Source organism: Leptonychotes weddellii, chromosome 3, assembly GCF_054177405.1.
Source record: "Leptonychotes weddellii isolate Sample4059 chromosome 3, ASM5417740v2, whole genome shotgun sequence".
NCBI classification, from domain to species: domain Eukaryota; kingdom Metazoa; phylum Chordata; class Mammalia; order Carnivora; family Phocidae; genus Leptonychotes; species Leptonychotes weddellii.
In genome coordinates this window covers 58906868-58927667 of record NC_138371.1, presented here as the reverse complement: position 1 = coordinate 58927667, position 20800 = coordinate 58906868, and the positions used below count along the sequence as shown (strand labels likewise).

The 20800-nt window shown below is 36.8% G+C and overlaps 1 protein-coding gene across 1 annotated transcript in view; it reads left to right on the top strand.

Annotated features, from left to right (window-relative positions):
* The window catches only part of XIRP2 (xin actin binding repeat containing 2), a 69142-nt gene that overhangs the window by 35566 nt on the left and 12776 nt on the right, over positions 1–20800 (top strand). Inside the window, exons 4-6 of the mRNA XM_081814254.1 lie at positions 18608–18718; positions 19107–19179; positions 20121–20251. Of these exons, the coding sequence (XP_081670380.1) occupies positions 18608–18718; positions 19107–19179; positions 20121–20251 (315 nt within the window). The remainder of the gene's footprint in view (positions 1–18607; positions 18719–19106; positions 19180–20120; positions 20252–20800) is intronic.

The following is a 20800-nucleotide window of genomic DNA, read 5'->3' as shown; positions in this document are numbered from 1 at the left end:
AGAATGAGAGAGAGCACATGAGAGGGGGGAGGGTCAGAGGGAGAAGCAGACTCCCCGCCGAGCAGGGAGCCCGATGCGGGACTCGATCCCGGGACTCCAGGATCATGACCTGAGCCGAAGGCAGTCGCTTAACCAACTGAGCCACCCAGGCGCCCCAGGGTTTGACTTTCATCTTCTCATAGGAATGTCCTTGTTTTCTTTCCCCCACACTTATGCCATCCTAAGTACTTCTTTGCTTATTAATTTTGAAGTCCTGGAAGCCTGTACTCTTCTGGGGTTGCTTGGTTTGGTTGTTTTTTTTTTTTTTTTCTCCTAAGTGGCTCAAGTGGGAAGGAGCAGAAGGAGCTCCAAAAGTTTTGGAAGTCATCAGTGCAATACAGCACTTAGGCAATTGCTTTTATGTGAAAATGGCTGCACGGAATCCGTGTCAAGAGGGTGAAGTATTCCGGACCTTCACCCCCTGCAGCCACCTCTCACGTGGACCAAGAGAAGCTCCGAGACAGTGTGTATCTTCCTGCATATAGCCGCTGTCTCAAACACCCGAATGTAAACATGAGCACTCTGTAAGATTACGTGGGTTTGAAACAATCCCTAGACAACTGTAGGTTGACAGAAAACATTTCTGACAGCTTGTGACAGATATAATCTGATGTCTGTGTGTTTTAGACTCTTTAAAGGTGACCCATAATTATTTTCTAGCAGACTAAACATATTTTTTGTCGGCAAAATGTCCACATTGCAAAGCATTTCTCCTGTGAGTGCTTTAAACCTACCTTTAGCTTTCTGCCGCGTACGTAATTCTTCAAGGTCATAGATTTCTATTAACAGCCCCAACCTAACCTGGATCTCTATCAACAGATAAGCTTGTGATCAAAAGCGTGCCTCGTATTGTATTTTAATTGCGTATACTATTTCTTAATGACTATTACAACTTAAAGTAACATCCCTCAAACAGGAAGCTTGAGTGATGGTTAGGCCTGCTGGCTCCAAAGCCAGACAGCCTGGGTTAGAATCCTCTGAGTTAGCCACCTGATCTCTGAAAAATGAGGATGAAGTAACAGGTGTGTTTTAAGAATAAAATAAGATGGTCTGTGTAAAGTTGTTACTAAAATGTCTGGCATATACAAACTGTTCAGTAAACACCAGCTATTTTCATCAGCAGTATTGTCACTAAAGCTAAGACAGCATAATCAAGTGGTAATTATTCTCAAAGGAGAATATGGTTCATAAACATTCTATGTATATGTAAAAAGACAAAGAAGGATAACATTGCTCTATGCCTCACACCTCACACACCTCAATTTTTTTTTTTCCCCAGTTCTTTGGCCTTTGGAGACAGAATAATTTCCTAGGAGCTCATTAAGTAATTAAAGATTAGTTTAAAATTAACATCCCTCTGAATGCTTTGGGTATCTGTTGTTCTGGAGTAGTCAGTAACTTTAGTGCATATTTTAAAAATTGTGAGAGCAGGTCTCCTTTTGAAGAAAAAGTGCTTCACCCCAACTCTAGGAAATGACAAGATGAGGGGGATCTCTGGGAAAGCTGAAGAGAGGAATGTGTGTGGGACATACTTTGCACTTCGCACAGGTACACAGCAGCCTGGGATGCCATAATGAATAAAAGCATGTTTTTCAAGTGGGAGCAAGTGAATAACATAGCATTTGCTTTTGAAGACTGCTTTATTCACAGTGTTGTGACATGATCCACTGCGAGGAAAATATAATTAATATATGAATTGAATCAGGCAAGAGAGAAAAAAGCGTACCCTGCTCGAATAAATGAGGAAAAGAGAATGAGTTGAGGCAGTGCTGATTTTTTTCCATCTCTACGAGAGCTGTGGCTTCTCAGCTTGTTTTAGCTGATGTGTGGAAGGGAGAGAAAAACATTCGTAAGGGGTAGAACCCACCTTGTGACATTTTCTGGTTTGTGCCTCGAAACAATGAAGGTAAAATACATGCCTCCAGTTGTCTGAATAAAATATAGTGGGGTTTTTTTTCCCCCAACATACAATGCTAATATGTACAAATACTAAGAAATAAGGGCCCCTATTTGCCAGAGAACCATTTCTTTCCCTGACACCAGCCAGGGAATCATCCTGACCTTTCTCCAGATAGGCCAGCGAATACACATAAATTTCCCACCTTCCAAACCATTTAAATCATCTTCTACAACTCTTTCTCAGCGCCTATTGCGAGTGGGCTTTGGTACTGAAAAGAACACAATAAGATTAATTTTTTAATGCTGACTCAGAATCAGAAGACCAAGAGTTTGCTAAATAAAACCAGCAATAAAACAAGGGCTTCAACCAACGGAGGTCTGTAACCCACTAAGAGCCAGACCTGCACAAGCTGGTTTATGCAGAATTTGGCTCACTGGAGTTATTTATTAACAAAAACATCCCGGTTCCTGATGCCATACAGCAAACCAGCTTTGCTCTATGCTAGTAACCAGTTTCCTTTTCAGTTCAGCAAGAGGTAGAAATGCAAACTTTGATCCAATTGTGGGTTTGGAGATGCACACTTGATAAACTGAATTTTTCACCTCTACTTTTACATTCAAAACTATCTCTGTTGTGTTCATGATTGGGCCGTTTCATTACTGCTTTCTGTACCTGTGCCCTGGCCCCGGCTACCTTGCCACCTTGTCACGGGTGACCTTCCCATTAACTCAGTCTCCATCCGTGTCTCTTCTCTTCCTATCCATGTCTACCTTCCTAGAGCTCTGTAGGTCTTGGGGGAAGCCCCTACTTTTTTCTGGAGAAATCAAATCGAGAAGAATTATATTTTGTAAAAACAATTCCTTGCTCAAGTCGCAAGGTAAATTAACTGCAGTTACTACACTCGTACCAACTATAATAAAAACAAAAGCAGAAACACAAACTAAACTCCATAAGAAATTGTATTTCTCTGGAAGAAAGAAAGGAAGGAAGGAAGGTTTTTCCTACAGGTCCCAACAAACCAGCTTCCATCATAATGGAAGGATGCATGCCTGCATGAGCCTGGTTCGTCTAGAAGTGCGCCCCACACTCCCTATGAAGCCCCTACTCCATGCTTCTACCCGAGGTGTCCCTGTTTGGGGGTACAACAATGTAGTGGTGGGGGGTCTTCAACAAGTCCTCTGTCCACCATCCAGTGGTTTCTACATCACCCGGAACCTGAAGCAGGACAGCTTTTCAGAGCCCTTGATTTGTCCCCTCCTACCTCTTCTCTGATGAGATAAGGATTTAGAATCAAACCATTCTCCCTGTGAGGTTGAGACATGGAGTCTCTGAGGGAGCTCAGGTCCCCTGAGTCACCTAGGCCCTCAGTAAGGTTGGATCCTCAAGTGTAAGTTAATACACTGGAACTCTCCAGGCAGCCCAGGTCATTCGGACTAAATGGTTCTGGCCTGTGGTCAGGGATTCGAGAATAGTACAGCTCTTCGGGTGATTCTGATGTGCAGCAATGACCACAGCAGTGCAAACCTGAGCCAGGATTTGTAATCCCAGAGATGACCACTCCCCTCTTAGCTTCTCATCGAGGCTTCTCCTCTGCCTACCTCAGCCTTCTGCAGTCTGACAGCAGACTGTTTATATTGACATTTCTCTTGAGATGCCTACATTATCGGTCAAAGAATAGAACAGAGACTGTGGAGAACAGAGAAAGCAAGAGCTTAAGGAAATCATGGGGAATAAAATAAATGTCAGTCAGCCAAACAGCCAATTTACTGGTACCCCCAAACCCTGTTAGCGCCTTTGTTAATTTCAGACACTATTGAAATACTGTTATTTGTATATATACACAGGTTATATTTAAATATTAAAAATAAACTAAATAATTTAATGATATAAATGAAATAAGGAAAGATACATCAAAATTTTTAAGGTAAACCAATTAGAACAAAGATAAACTAAAAAATGAATGAATTTATTAGCTTAGGCCCTACTAATGTACCAATAATTAACTAAAACTGAGATTTAACTCCTTATTGTTGTCATCTTTTATCAAAAAAACTTTAATTTTATAGGATTATACAATCCGTACACCTAATGTCTCTTGAGTTTGTACCTTCGATATCTCTATACAAATACTATTTTCTGAAAGACACAGGATTTAATTGTAAAGTGATGGACTTTATTAAATAATGCAGTAAGCCTGCTCATAGTCATTTGGCTCTTTACATAACTAAACCAATGTGTCTGCTTTTCCCAAGCCATGAGGTGTGCCCATAAAGTACGATTAAGACTAATGTCTGTGATCTGCTGACATCACTTGCTTTACTTTGGAGCCACACACTGTAACTCTCAAAGTCAGCTGTCCCCAAATGAAGCCGATGGTGATTACGAAATGTCTGCTGAGGTGTGACCATAAAGTCTTAGTCATGGTCCCTTTGCAACTTCCAATTTCAGCTTCTTTCTGCAGAATCTGTTGGTTTGTGAGTTCTCCTGCTAGTGCACAGAGGGATTCACTCCTCTCCCCCCTGGGGCAGCACTGTAGGGCACTGCAGTGCATCATTAAAAAGGGAAACTCATTCTAACCCCATGCTCTGAAGACACTGGCAAAATGTTTGCCCTGGTCCTTTGTGGAAACTCGGTCTTCTTGGTGAGATGGTGCAGTCTGTCCGGTGCATGCATTCAGCCTGGGCTCCTTTTTACTATGCCATTAATAACTAAATGAGCTAATCTGCCTGGTGACTTGGAGGGGTTGAGAAATATTAGCCTATGAAGGGTGCCCTGGCACTATTTCTCAGGCTGTCAGAGCCTCAGGGGTTAGTACAAAAACCTGTAAGTAAGACTGAGTTGCAGGCACAGAGGCAAGTGCTTTCAAAAAATCCCAAATTGGTCGCTGTTCTGTCTATGATTCATCCTACTCGTGCTCCAAAATAGAATTTGCAGGAGCAATGTTTACCCCAGTTATTGGAGTACCACTACCACAGCTTTTCTTCTAAATGGTATTATGGGTTTCTGTAAACCTATTTTTTCTTATAGAACCCATTTTCCATTTCATGTGCAGGAGACAAGTGCACTTACAGATACACCCTTCACTCCTTTCAAGTAAAATTAATTGGGATTGCTTTAGGGGAAAAGGAGTGGTATTGTTTGTTCTTATCTCAGGGCCCAGGGATGTTGAGAGAGTGTCACCTGGACTCTTTCCCACTAAACACAAAATCATGGCCCAGAGTTTCATGTTCCCAGTGATCCCCAAAAGTATCTGATGTTGATGAAGATGTAAAACACAGACATTGGGACATGATGGAATTTTATGTCATCTTTTTTTTTTTTTAAAGATTTTATTTATTTATTTGATATTTGACAGAGAGAGAATGAGAGAGAGAACACATGAGAGGGGATAGGGTCAGAGGACAAAGCAGACTCCCCGCCGAGCAGGGAGTCCGACGCGGGACTCGATCCGGGGACTCCGGGATCGTGACCTGAGCCGAAGGCAGTCGCTTAACCAACTGAGCCACCCAGGCGCCCCGGAATTTTATGTCATCTTGTCTGGGAGGTGGGAGCCACGGAGGGAAAGCTGGAGGAAGGAATGCATTGATATAGCCCCTTTTTCAATTTGAAGTCTCATATTAGTTTAAAAATAGAACTGTGCTCTTTGTATAATTATACTTAATAGAATTCTCAAATAAAGAAACAATACATTATACTAACTAAAGTTGCTTTATGTTTGAATTGTTAGAATGGCAAGCTGTGGGATTTTAAATTCATAGACTTTGCTAGTTTTTGAGGAGCAAGGAAAATTATAACGAAAGAAACATTAACATTACAGAATCATTATGCTTGTAGAACTTAGTAGAAGCTGCAAAATGTTTTTTCCACTGTTATTTTTATGAAAATAGGTGTTTTCTGTAAGCACTTGACATAAGATATTATTAGCTCTTTCTACTTCTTCTGTGTCTAGTATTTCTCAAAATAAGCCCATCCTCATGGGTCTTTGAAAATTATTAGATTGAGACACGTTTGTCTATTCTTTTGCATGTTCATTTATTAGTTTGCATAATTACAAATGATCACACTCCCCACCCCCCCCCCAAAAAAAACGTGAGAAAATACAAGCCTGAGAGAAGGAAGAGACATTAAAACATTCTGTCCTCAGAACCATTCTATTGCAGAGATAACTGTCTGGAATATTGCTTGGGAAATTTATTTTTTTCCAGCTTCTATGCAGATCTCAAGATCACAGCACATGGAAAAAGATTACATCTTCTTCCAACAGCCTTATTCTTTATCCCTCTCTGTCCAGAGTCATCTACCATGGTAAGGAGCAAGTTATTATCTCTTTAGGAACCAGCTGAGGCTACTTCATTTCCTACCCCATCAGGACAGGGCACATTATAGACCAGTCACCAGACTGATACCAACAGGGGGAGCCAAGAGCTCAATCTATCTTCCTTACCCTGGGGGAAATACCAAGGATGCTAAAGACCTCATCCTGCTATGGCATTTGAAATTCATTCCTTGTCTTCAGAGTACAAATTACAAAAACTGAATACTAGAATTTATCATATCACACAGTGTTCAGATACATTTTGGGGAGATATGGATGGAACTTTGATGAAGTCAGCACTTCGGGCTGGGATTCAGTTTGTGAGCCTTTTATCATAAATATTTTGTGCCATAATTCAAAAAATAACAACAGTTCCCCCCAAATTATTTGTCTTTTTTTGTTGTTTTGGAGGATTAAAAATGGAATTTTCCTTTTTTTCCCCCCTCAATAACTTTTCCTTCATGCCCTTATTTTTCTAGGTCTTTTTCATTACTAAAGGAAATTATGATAATGACAGAGTATACCATCAAGTCTGGGTCCAGAAAATAGACAAAGAAAAGAAGCAATAATTTGCAGGGAGGAAGGAATGTGAAGAAACTATGCATGAGAGAATTACAGACACATACAGAACTACTTTTTCTATAGCAAACCAAATGCAAATATGTTGATTTGTTCCTATAAAATAGTGGTGAGACAGACAATATCTTTTCACACAAAATGCAGGTTAAATCATTTCATAATCATGGGCTCTGTGTTTGACACTTACTCTCAGTATAATCTCCCTTCTTACAATCTTGAGATATGTGATCAAATATTTATCTGAATATTTATCTGAATATTTGAGGTAAGTTTTAAAGACCTATCATTCCTTTTCATCAATGCCTGTTTGAATCTCATCTGCTCTGATCCATCCTTAAAGAACAAACTTGATCTTCAGTTATGAGCCTCCAGCAGGTGCGTAGGTTTTCTGTCCTTTACAGTGCACCGCCATTGATAAGCTTAATTGGGAGGACATCCATTACAGATCAGAGTATGTCCTTAAATTTCATTTCATCTTATTTTTTCTATAAGTTTATAGGAGTTAAATGGCTCAAATTTTTACTAATTGTTGATATATTTTTTATGTAAAATGAAACTACGTAAGCATGTACTTAAAGCAAATAGTCCTTGGCCCTTTTTAGTAAGAACCCTTTTCAATTTTGAGACCTCTTAAACTTCTGGCATTTTTTGTATTTGTCAAACCTTTGCACTTGATGACCAATATTATATTGATAGAAAAGATGTTTCACTGAATCACCAGCCCTAAAAGAAAGGAAAAAATGTGTAGTTACCTGCTATCGTAGTGAAAAGGATATTGTAGTGAAAGACCCAGTGATTTTTAAAGAGCTAATGCAGTACAAATTACTACATGATTATTAATTTTTGGATTCTCTGAAGGCATCTCAGAATTGTGATGTTCTTCAGTATATTTAACTGGTTGAGGATGATGGATCTCCTTTTCTCTTTTCCCTACCTTACACACACTCTAAGCACATAATAAGTGCACACTGAATACATCACTTACTGCTTTTAGGTGTTAAAAACATTGGTTCAAAATAGCTGGCTGATGGAATTCTTATGAAAACATTATATTCATGGTATATGTTTGGTGTTTTTAAAATCTTGCATATCATTCTTCCTTCTCTCTTTTATGTGTAATCAACATGTAGATTTTACGAACAGTAGAGTTTTAAAGAAATTAGACATTGTACAAGTGTGAAGAGCCTTGTACATTTCCTGACACATACAACACTCAATCCATGGTAACCCTTCATATCTATCTCCTTCAGTGCTTCCCCACTCTCTGTCCCAGAAGATTACAAATGAGGATTTTAAGTGAGACTGAAATTAGTTGTAACTTATTTACCTGATTTCTCTCTTGAATTGATGACAAACTCTAGCTATAATCTAATATTCCTGTCTGCCACTTCAATCTCTTTTCATTCCCCATGTTGCTAGTAGATACATTGACCAGTGAAATTGCAACTAGTTACCCTTTTATTTTTCCCCATTTTTCCTTATTTTGAAGAAAACCCAAGTGATCAGAATAATTTATTTGTAGCCATAACTGATAATTACACTGCCTTGTTTGCACAGATAATCTTGAAATGGTTTCATCAGAGCCAAATCTATTTTATTGTGTTTCTTCCTTCTGTTTGGATTTTATATTATGATTTAAAATGTCACTCCTCCCAGTGAACAAGACTGATGGCCATAGAGACTCAGAGGGACAGTAAAAGAAGGAGGAAGGTTTGTTTAACAGGAACTCTTTCCGACCTCTTAGCAGGCAAATTGTACTGTCTCAAAGTCTTCCTACATGCACTTGTAGCATCACATGGAATATATATTACCAAGAAATAGGCCCAAATCAATTCCATTATAAGACATGAATAGTGTTTTCTACTATGCTATCTGTTGTAAAAAATAAACACCTTTACTTATGTTTTTAGCTGGTTTCCATTTGATTCAGAAGACCTCAGCATTCATGAATAATACTCTTTTTAGCAGGGTTAATGGACACTCGTCATTCTTTTTGACACTTGAAACTTCTTCCATACTTGGGAACTCCTCTGCCCAATGAGCAGAAGCAGCCTCCACGAGGAGAAGCGGCAAATACCATATGCCTATTGTCCTAGACCTCCTGGTATCTAGGACCCAGACTTATGAACTAGATTGTAAAAATCAGACACCCCCAACTCAGACTTTGCATAAAGAAATGATGAAATGACATGAGAAGCAGGGACTATGTGGAATTAATCTTAATTATGGCTGGTGGCAGGAGATTAGCAACATCCAATTTCAAGAAATAACTATTCTAGAAGCAACATCCATTATATACTATTGATAGCTTTGGCAATGAATGTGTCTGTTATTCAGTGTCAGCAGCATGGGTGCATTCACCAGATGGTTCTGCAGCATTATTCAGCTCTGTTACCAGCTACAAAACCTCCAAGTCTTATTTTCTGGAATCCTGAAGATTCCATGAATTCCACTCCCCACCTCTGCCGTCCAATATCTCTTTAACAAATTACCTTTCCTGTTTAAATCACTCAGAATCTGATGCTTGAAACTGGGAGCTGTGACTGGATTAAAAAAATATATACATGTAATATACAAATCTTAACATTTTTAATTTATTGTCTAAATGATAGTCATACAACAGGACTTTTAGGGAGGAAGAAATGCATAATTGTAAATCACTATGAACTGTTCACTAGGTATTAGTTCATGAAAGATTAGTTCATAGAAAAACTAAATAGGGGGGCGCCTCGGTGGCTCGGTTGGGCGACTGCCTTCGGCTCAGGTCATGATCCTGGAGTCCCTGGATCGAGTCCCGCATCGGGCTCCCTGCTCGGCAGGGAGTCTGCTTCGTCCTCTGACCCTATCCCCTCTCATGTGTTCTCTCTCTCTCAAATAAATAAATAAAATCTTTAAAAAAAAAAAAAAAGAAAAACTAAATAGGTGAATAGGTGATCACAAAGCCACTCTCTGGTCATGTCTCTGTAGAGTATTTCCACGTCCTAACAGCCAGAATGATTTGGAGGAGTCATAATATCACAGGCACTTTTTTCCTTTCTCTCTTTGAATAAACCCCTGAAATCCACTACTTCTCTGGTGGAAAAAGAATGTATATATTAGAACTTGTTTTTTCTTTAGTTTCTGGGCTTAGTTCTATAATGAAAAATTCATGGTAAATTTCAATGGTAAAATTCATAGACAGAGCCATAGACAATCTACTTTCATCCCACCTTTTCTTTTTCTTTTCTTTTTTTTTTTTTGCCTTGCTGACTGTGTAAATAGCTGACACAAAGTAAGTGTGCAATGAATATCTATTAAGTAAAGATAGCAAACACTAATGTAGCACTTATGAGCCAAGTGTTCACTTATATTAACTCCTCATACTACCCTCTGACATAGGCACTGTTATTATTCCCTAATTAGTCCTTTTTATTTGGGGGGAAGGGTTGGGGAGAGGACAAGAAATGGACACATTGAGGGGTTAAGTAACCTGCCCAAAGAAAGTGAGCAGAAGTGATCCCAACTCAAGAAGGATGACTCTGGAGTCTATGCCTTATATATATATATTTTTTATTCAGCTGATAGTCATTAAGCACCCACCATATGTCAGCTACAAAAATTCAATGATGAGTATAATATTTTGCCCTCAAGGAGCTCACTATATCAGAGAAATAGACATATAACAAATAACTCAAGTGCAATTATTCTATGATAGAAAATATAAAGAGGTTTGTTGGGACACAAGGAGGTGATAAACTTTACTCTGAATGAAAGATGATCAAGGAAGACATCTGAGAGCAGAGAATGCTCCAGCTGAGATTTGAAATAGTTTTTCATGAATATAGAATTTCATTCCAGGCAAAAGGAACACCTTATATAAAAGGTAAAATAGTATATTTGTGAATATAGTGAGGCAAAATTGAAACATGAAGCTGGAGATGTAAGCAAAGCCCAGATAATAAAGAAAATTCTATGTTATGTTAAAGAACTGTTACTTTATTGTAAGGCAATCAGGAGCCCTTGAAGAAACTTAAACGAGAGAGTAAGATGAATAGATCTGCACTTAAGAAAGATGTTTCTGGCTCTATAGTGTTGAAATAAAGGGGGTCAAGTTTAGATGGAAGAAGAAGAGTTAGGAGACTACTGAAATAAATTAAATATACAAGGACTTACATGGGTCAGAAGGTTAGGGTAAAGAGAGCATTGACTCGAGAGATAATTAAACATAGAATTGGCAGGGCTTATAGATCTATTGGATATTGGTAAGGGAGGGGTGGTAATGAAGAGGTAGAATTCTTCTGTTTCTCTATTTTGGTTTGCATTAATTAATATAAGATACATGTAACCTCTGGTTTTCTTTTTCTTTAAAATATTTTCATTATTCTTGCAAGCTTTTTATTTGTAATTTCAGTGTTCCTTGAGACTCAAAGTTTTAGCCTCTTTATTGTGCTTTTATGTTTATTTATATCCTCGTGCTACTTTGGTTTTAAGATGCTTTATGTGTATGTTGGATTGAAATACTGTATACGTATGTGTATCTTTAACACACATCTACATAAAACTTCTAGAGGGTATCCTTTACTACAAATTGAATGTTTTTATGTATCCTGCTTTTTTAGTTTGTCAGATAATATATTATTATTTATATAACTAATATGTTTGATGGCCCAGTTGAGAGTGCATCTTTTATATGTTCTTTTTATGAATCTTCAGCATTTTTGGACGCAGGGATATGGCTCTATAAATAATATTTTTTGGAAAGAAGAGGGCAGTCAGAGTTCTAGCAGTTAAAGCTGACATTGCTAATGCAGAAACCTCTTTTTGAAGTCCAATATTTTGACTTTTAAATCAAGTATTTTTTATTAGAAAAGATAAGTTTTGCTCTTAGTAGCTAAATATGACCAAAGCGTAATTATTTTCAGTGAAAAAAAAGTTGAAATTAATTGAATGATAATACTTCTCCCAGAGATTTATGTAATAAAACTACATAATTCATGTACCTGTATTTATTATGAATCTTCCCTCCAGAGAATTTCAAGCTGAGCTTTTTTATTCCATTAAATATATACGTATATATTTTTATATATTGCATAGATACAGAGATAGATGGATAGATAGATGATTGATAGGCATTTAAATAGATTGAGGTATAATTGTAGAAACTCTTATTAAAACAATACTGAAAATGCCTAGCACAATGTGATGGAGTTGGTTGTTTGGTACTTAAGAGCTGTTGGTTGAATAAATGCATACGTGAAGGTATATAAGATCACTTATGTTTAGGGATGCAGTGATTTCAAAGGAAAATGTCACCACCTTACTTTTTAAGTTTCTTTTAATGTTCTGCATCATCGATCTTTTGGATCTGACAATCCAACTAGTACATGCTCATAGCTTTACTATTGAGCCAAATAAAATTGGAGGCTTCACTTCTGAGTATATTGAGTTATACAAAGAATCAGGACTTGCAATCACCTTGATTCTTCTTTCCCCTTGATATCTTTCCCTATTTGTATAAATTAAAAATTAGGATAAAGTATTGTCTTTCATTGTCATCATAAATATCTCAACTTAATTTCTTCATGTCATAGTAATTCTGCTCAATGCATTCTGCTGTTTCTAGATGATGCTTGACTACACTTCAATTTCATCAACTCAATGAATACTAATTCACTAGAAAAAAAAAACATGAGAGACTATGGACTCTGAGAAACAAACTGAGGGTTCTAGAGGGAAGGGGGGTGGGGGGATGGGTTAGCCTGGTGATGGGTATTAAAGAGGGCACGTACTGCATGGAGCACTGGGTGTTATACGCAAACAATGAATCATGGAACACTACATCAAAAACTAATGATGTAATGTATGGAGATTAACATAACCTAAAAAAAAAGCCTATATACAGATAAAAAAAAACCAAACTAGTCTGTTTAGCACCATGAAGATCTTTTTTTAAAAAAAGATTTTATTTACTTATTAGAGAGAACATGAGCAGGGAGGAGGAGCAGAGGGAGAGGGAGAAGCAGGCTCCCCGCTGAGCAGGCAGCCGGATGTGGGACACCATCCCACGACCCTGGGATCATGACCTGAGTTGAAGGCAGGCGCTTAACCGACTGAGCCACCCAGGAACCCCATCACCATGCAGATATTTTTATAAAAAGGCTATTTGAAAATACATATTTCTATTTTGAAATGTTCTATCCCATTGTGTATGTTTGTTGTCTTTGTGCATTTTTTGGTTTCTTGGTACAGGCTTCCCCTCCCTCTGATGATGCCAATTACTCCTTGTAGCATCACAGCTCTGCCCATAATCCTCCATAGATGTTCTGTTCCCTTGCAGTGTTGTCAAGAGGCCTGTTTCTGAGAACACTTTGTAAAGTGATTGACATGTTATTGTTATACACATTGGCTTCAGTAATTCCACCAATTACAAAATGTTCAGTATCAAAGACTGTTAGCTAAAATACTAGAAAATAAAACCATAGGATTATGTGGAAAAAATTTAGAATCTCAATTTTCAAACTAGATTTAAAACTATAAAATTTTCACACTCTTGGAAAAAATGTGACTATTTGCCCGTGCACTTACTCCTTGATATTTAAGGCAGGCGGTGTGTGTGTTTGTGGGGGGGGGGGCAGTCATCTACTATCTGTCAGGATGCTAAATATGGAGATGTGAAGATGCATGAGTTCAGTTAAATGAGAGGTTCATATTATCTAATGACTGTGAAATGTGATAAGTAGATAATAAAGATGTTTACTGACAGGATGGGAATACAACAACAAAAAACAAGCATGAATAGGTAACTCTCTATAGAAGTCAGGAAAGGTTTTAAACAGAAAATAATTTTTGAGCCATGATTTCAAAAATGTATAGTGAATGTAGAAAAGCCTTAACCTGAAGCTCAAACCCTAGGGAAATCAAATTTTTATTGTAGATTTTTAAAGAAAACTTTTTAAAAATAAAGAAAGAAAACCCATGGCAAAAGAAACAGGTTTGAATTTGAATATATCCAAATCTAGAGAAACACAATATATTAACCAGAAATTGTTATGTTCATCACTTAAAAGAAAGAACTGCCTTTTCTTTCAAACCTTGAATCCTCTGACAGTTTTGCTAACATAAATAGCACATTTTTGGTATTGTTTATGTCTGTTTGACAAGGATGCAAAGAGCATTAATACATCATAACTATTTCTAGTTTTATTAAAAATGAGATTAGTGAATAGCTGAATTATTGGCATTGAGCATGAACCGTTTTTTCCACTCTAGTGGGGCAGTTACTACGTACTCTTCTGCCAAATTTTTATCACATTTTTTTTATTTTAAAGATTTTTATTTTTATTTATTTGAGACAGAGAGAATGAGAGACAGAGAGCATGAGAGGGAGGAGGGTCAGAGGGAGAAGCAGACTCCCTGCGGAGCAGGGAGCCCGATGCGGGACTCGATCCCGGGACTCCAGGATCATGACCTGAGCCGAAGGCAGTCGCTTAACCAACTGAGACACCCAGGCGCCCTATCACATTTTTTTCTATTGTGTATACTTCTAAGAGTCACAATAATAGTGAGTCACCATAAAAAAAATTGGTCCTATTCTTTCCTTACTTGTTATGCTAGAAAGAGTTTGAATTTTTATTGGTAGAAATGTACAATGCCTTTTCCTATGATGATAATAACAATGGCAAGTTGGGTAGGCAGAACGTGAAGTCTTTCTTGTGCTGGAGAAATCTCCTTAGAAGTACATATCAAGGGTGCATGTGCGGCTTAGTCGGTTAAGTGGCTGCCTTCGGCTCAGGTCATGATCCCAGTGTCCTGGGATCGAGTCCCGCTTTGGGCTCCTTTCTCAGCGGGGAGTCTGCTTCTCCCTTTGCCTGTTTCTCCCCCTGCTTGCTTCTCCCTCTGCTTGTGCACTCTCTCTCTGATGAATGAATAGATAAAATCTTAAAAAAAAAGTATCTATCAAGGATAGATTTTTGTAAGACACTTGTCTAACATATGAACTGACATCAGATTGGTAAGAGATATACAAACATCATATTATTTTGCGATTGTGCCACATTCCCTCCTTTAGATTCCAATATTAGACCACATATCTCATCTGTTTTTCTTTCTATAAATGGATGAATGAGATGAAAAAAAGAGTTTAAGTATGATTTAGTGACCTACCCAAGATTACGACATACCTAGTAGAGGAGGGAGTTAATACAAAGTCCCCGTTTCTGACACCTGGTTGATCCAACTTGTGAACAAGACTGCATTTTGTCTGTTGCACCCTGAGCTATATTTGATTTTCATATTCAAGAACCAATTTTATTAATCATTTTGTGTGCATTTATGTATGGTGTTCTTGCCAGAATTCTTTATTACATTTTATTTGTGTAATTTGATTTCTCTTGAAATTACGATGATCCATCCTTTTACCTAACCTGTACTTTGTAGACACCAGCAACTGAGAAGAATGAAAGTCAGATTTAAAATCCAAACTAAACTAGTTGCAAAATATAAAACACAGTAACGATAGAAATAAAATCTTGGCATATTTTAAGACAGACTTTATATAAATTACAGCAACTTGGGGGCAGTAAAATTGATGCATTGACACTAACATACCAAACTAATGCAACAATTACAGTTCTGTTTAGTAATAGCACATAAGTAGAAACTTAAATTCTAAATTTATGTACCCTCAAACTGTTTATGTTGTGTCATCTCCTACAAGAAAATATACGTAGACATGACAGGCATGGATTGTTTTTACTCAAGTAGATACACATTCAGTATAGACTGCCCAGAAAATAACTTTCAAAATATGTTAAAAATACATTTATTTACTGTTTTTCACTCCTAGTGTGTGCATTTGTCTTTCTCAACATGCAGATTCAAATCACTAACTCTATTCTTTCAGCCTGATGATTAGCAGCAAGTGAAAGAAACTAAAATTTCTATAGGTTCCAGGCAGGTTTTTTTTTGAATGTCAACTTGGTGTTACTTATTAGTGAATGATGGGAACAGTGACCAACTGAAAAGTGCATGTCCCAACTAAAAAGTTTGGCCACTACTTTGTTCCAGCAAGCAGCTCACATGTTGGAATATGAACCCAGTGTTGTCAGATCTTTAAAATTTACAAAAGCAGGCAGAAATCTTGATTTTTGTGGGTATTAACTAATTCCAAATTTAAAAACACTAATTGGGCCAAATAAGAATGTCTCTGCGCCATAGCTTGTCACATGGAACTCTAAGTAGAGACATGATTCTATAGTAAGATCATGATGCCCTTCAATAAGGACCTTGGTACTGGTCAGGTTCCCACTGTCCTTTGCTCTTTCATTGTCTGTTTAATCAGTATCATAAGAAAGCCCTAGACTATTTCCATTGTATCTTTAGAGATGGAAAGACTTCTCACAGTTGTAAACAGTTGTCACCGAAAGAGTTGCTATTTGTGCTCATGCATTTTCAATGATTGTTATTGTTCCCTACAGCCTAATGTTACTGATATCCTTAAATAAAACTTGATTATGCAAAGCTTCCTATTAAATCAAATTTTGATTATTTGAACTTAAAGGAAAAGCTATAAAATAGCTTTTATTATAAAATAAATATTATTTATTTTATTTTCTTTTTTTTTAAGATTTTATTTATTTATTTGAGAGAGAGAATGAGATAGAGAGAGAGAGCATGAGAAGGGGGAGGGTCGGAGGGAGAAGCAGACTCCCTGCTGAGCAGGGAGCCCGATGCGGGACTCGATCCCGGGACTCCAGGATCATGACCTGAGCTGAAGGCAGTCGCTTAACCAACTGAGCCACCCAGGCACCCGATTATTTATTTTCTATACTCCCTTTTGAGAAAGTAAAGTACATGACTCACTTATTGTTCCATCTCATTTCTAGGACATTCTCTGGCAAATAGAAGATTGAATGAAAATAATTTATTAATAGACGTTTGCTAGTTTAGTCATCCACTCATTAAGTAAACTTTTCCTTAGCACAAATTGTGTGCCAAGCATGTTATTAAATATCATTTTATATATATGGATTATTAACTCAGGATAGAAAACCATTCTGCTTCAGGGAAAAAAATTACACTGGTATTCAATTTAATGAGATACAATCTACATTTTTCAGCTTTATTGAGGTATAGTTAACAACATTTAAAGCATACATACAACATATAAGACATTTAAAGTATACATCATGATGATTTGATATATGTATACATTGTGAAAGGATTTCTAGTTAACTAATACATCCAAAGAAATATAATCTACATTCTAAAGTATAAACCTACATTTTTCCTTCAATTCTCTGTAGAACTTTTAGGAAGATGCCAACTTTTTTTCTTAATTCTCCTTCCTAGAAAAGTATAAGATCAGATCATACTATATATCTCTGAGCAGATGTCTAACGGCCGCTTGGTTAATGAGAACTTTTACCCTATATACCAACTACCCTTAGGGGGAAAAAGCCACACACTACAAGTCCACTAGCAAAACAAAAACAAAAACAAAAACAAGAAAGTCAAGGTCTCATTAATTAATTTTAAACTTATTGTTGTTTTAAAGGATTAGAATTTGACAGCTCAAAACTATTTAACTTGTGTAAAAAATGTTAGTGCTCCTATTTGATGAATGATAATGGATCTTTGTTCACCTGACTATTCTCTACAAAGGCAAATTTTTTAAAAATCATATCTCAAAAATAGTGTTTGATGGTCAAGTAGATGAAAGTGAATTCCCAACTTCAAACAAGTTCAGATTCACGTGTTCTTGGAGAGTCATCTCTTCATATCCTTATTTTTTGATGTTAAGATTTTTAGCAGTATGCCAACTGATTCATCATATCAATCAATCAATCAGTCATATACTTAGATCACATTCTCTAGTAACAACAGGACTGGATCACCAAAATAAACAGGAGCTTCAAAGCATCCAATTCAGCCAGGGTCACCTGTGCTAACTTAACCAAAATCAAAAGTAGCCCCATGTGTGAAGAGAGAGAGAGAGATACACTAACATAATATGGTCTGTTTATATCAGTTATATTCTTCATTTGAACTCTGGATGTTTCATCAAACTAGATGGCCAACTTGAAGACTGCAATGCTTTTCTGTAACATGTAAAGTTGGCTTATAAACAAAAAAATATATTTTTTCATCAAGGATTTGCATTTTCTTTTTGAGGTTCATCTTTCTCATATTGTAGCTTACTAAGGGTAGTAGGCAGAATAAAGACTCCTGAGAAATCTATGTCCTAATTCCCAGAATCTGTGAGTATGTAAGTTACATGGCAAAGGAGAATTAAGATTGCAAATAAAATTACAGCTGCTAATAAGCTGACCTTCTGACAGGGAGAGAATCCTGGACTATCCAGATTGGCCTGATGTAATCACAAAGTTCCTTAAAAGTGGAACAGGGAATTAGGAGAGAGAATCAGAGTTGGCAATGTGAGAAAACCTCGCCTGATTGAGGAGTGGGGCCATGAGCCAAGGAAAACGGGCAGTCTCTAGAACTGCAAAAGGCAAGGGAATAGATTCTCCCATAGAACCTGCAGAAAGGAATACATACCTTCTAACACCTGTCAACACCCCCAGTCAGGCCTTCTGACCTACAGAGCTATAAAATATTAAGTTTGTGCAGTTACAAGCCACTAAGTTTTGATAATTTGTTACAGCAGCCAAGCAAACTAATGCACTGAGGAACATTAATTTTTTTCAATAATTTTAATTTTTTCCTTAATAAAAAAAAGTTAAAATTTTCAGACTTTTCTTAAAACACTGTATATTTCTTCATTCATTTATTTTCAGGAGGTAATCCACAGCAGCCAGGTCGACATTTCAAGAGGCAGCCAGGAAATGGAAAGAAATGAACAAGAAGCTTCCAAAACACCCAAAAGTGATGTTCTTGGAACAGAAATGGTAACTACTTAGAAAGACAATACTTTCCAAACAGATTACAAAGCTTTGTGAAAATTCTGACCTCGTTGTAAGCAATTGCTTTTAATGTCCTTTATGAGATTAATATCAATACATATCAGTGTCTATTTCCACACTTTGGAACTGACATTCTTTGAAAAATAAAATGAGCACCCTAAAAATATGAGTGCACTTTAGATGTTAATTCATATATATTCTGTTATAACGTGAGCCCATGCATTAAAATAAGGGATAGAAATTTAATTAGCATCTCTCAATGTTCACTGAGGTTTTGAAAGAAAATCACTGTGAAATGAAGAATATATGTATAGTACTAAAATAACTGACTTCTTAAAAACAATTATTTATTTAAAATTATCTTTAAACATAGGCCTCTCATCTTAAAAAACACACTGAGGAAATAAGCCAAGCTTCTCAGTTCCATCAGTATGTTCAAGAAACAGGTGAGACTCTGTTATTATTTGACCCCAATATACCTTTATCCCACTGATGTGTCTGTGTTTGAATGGAAGCCTTCCAAAGCATAATCCCTCCCACTGAGTAAATTTAGTGACTATGACTCATGGTCCCAAAGGGGACAGAGTAGTATTTCTATATATAATTAGGTTCTGCATGTGGTAGTAGATTCAATAAGCTTCTAAAATAGTTCACTGCCCATCAGCCTTATGAATTCATCCTAAAAGCCTAGAAGGTGATACGCCAGCCACCTCTGAATTGCTTATTGCCTCGGGGACCTAGAATAAAACTTAATGTTCATCAAGCTCCCTGAGAACGGAAATGTTATCTGGATGGTATTACTTTTAATAACAGATTTAAACACTTCTAAATTCAGTTTTGCAACTTACAGATATGAGATTAAACTACAGACAAATCTGTGCGAGTTTGCATAAGACCCATGCAGGTTGTCTTGCCTACAAAAGGGGAATGAAAAGTTTTGTTGCCTTGAAGAGCTAAAAGGGAAGATTTAAGCCAATTGTGACCCAATCATTACTTGGCTCTAACTATTTTGGCTTTATTTTGGTTTTCCTAATGGAAGTAGGTCTTCCTTTTCTGTTCTTCTGCTGTTCTTTTCTTATTTTATAGCTTTTATTTTTTCCTAAGCATGAAAGTAAAACATGCTTATAGAACACTTGAAATATATATACAATTAAAATAAACAACAGTTCCATTACTTATGAATTCCCATCCAGAGATAACCACCACCACTGTTCTTCCTCTATTTCTTGACATATACTAACTTACAGAATGAAAGAGTGCCATATGTACCTTGAACCTTTTTTATTTAACACATATTGTGAGAAGCTTCCTACAGCATTGCAATTTCCTTCTCAAATATCACGTTTATTTGTTATATCACATCCCTGGTATTCTTTTCTGTTTGTAGTCATTGATACACCTGAGGATGAAGAGATTCCGAAGGTTTCAACTAAGTTTTTAAAAGAGCAATTTGAAAAGTCTGCCCAGGAAAAGGTCCTTTATTCTGACAAAGAGATGACCCCAGCCAAGCAGATTAAAGTAAGACAATTTCTCTACATAGAAATATGTTAAGTGTAAAAACCAGATGTAAATGCATAGCATTTTCAAATTGTTGAATGTTTGATGTGGTTTTTCAACTAAATCCTGAGCCAGTACTCTTCTGTTCCAAAAGGAGGATATTATTCTACATGAGAAAAGGAGTAGAGTTAAAACTTTCCTCACTAGAAAAAAAAATGGAAAAATTATATGGGCTCTAAAATTTAATAACTAGCATTAGATAAAATAATAAAGTCAATTTTAAATGTCAGATACTCTGCTTAAAATTCCAAGGAAAACAAAACAACCCTCAAAAGTACTTTAAGACTTTTATTGTTTCCCTCTAGATTACTCAGCATAGCATATTAAGCAAAGGAGGAAGAATAATCAAGATTATGTGTAAATGTTAAAATACTGAGCTGCTGATGTATCAAATGGGGAATATAACTCTGAAAGTGCAATGAATTATAAGAAAGATAGTAACCTAAGTAGGTCTCTCAAAGGAGTCTGTCACCTGTTGTTTCCAATGGAGATATCATAGCAGGTGGACAG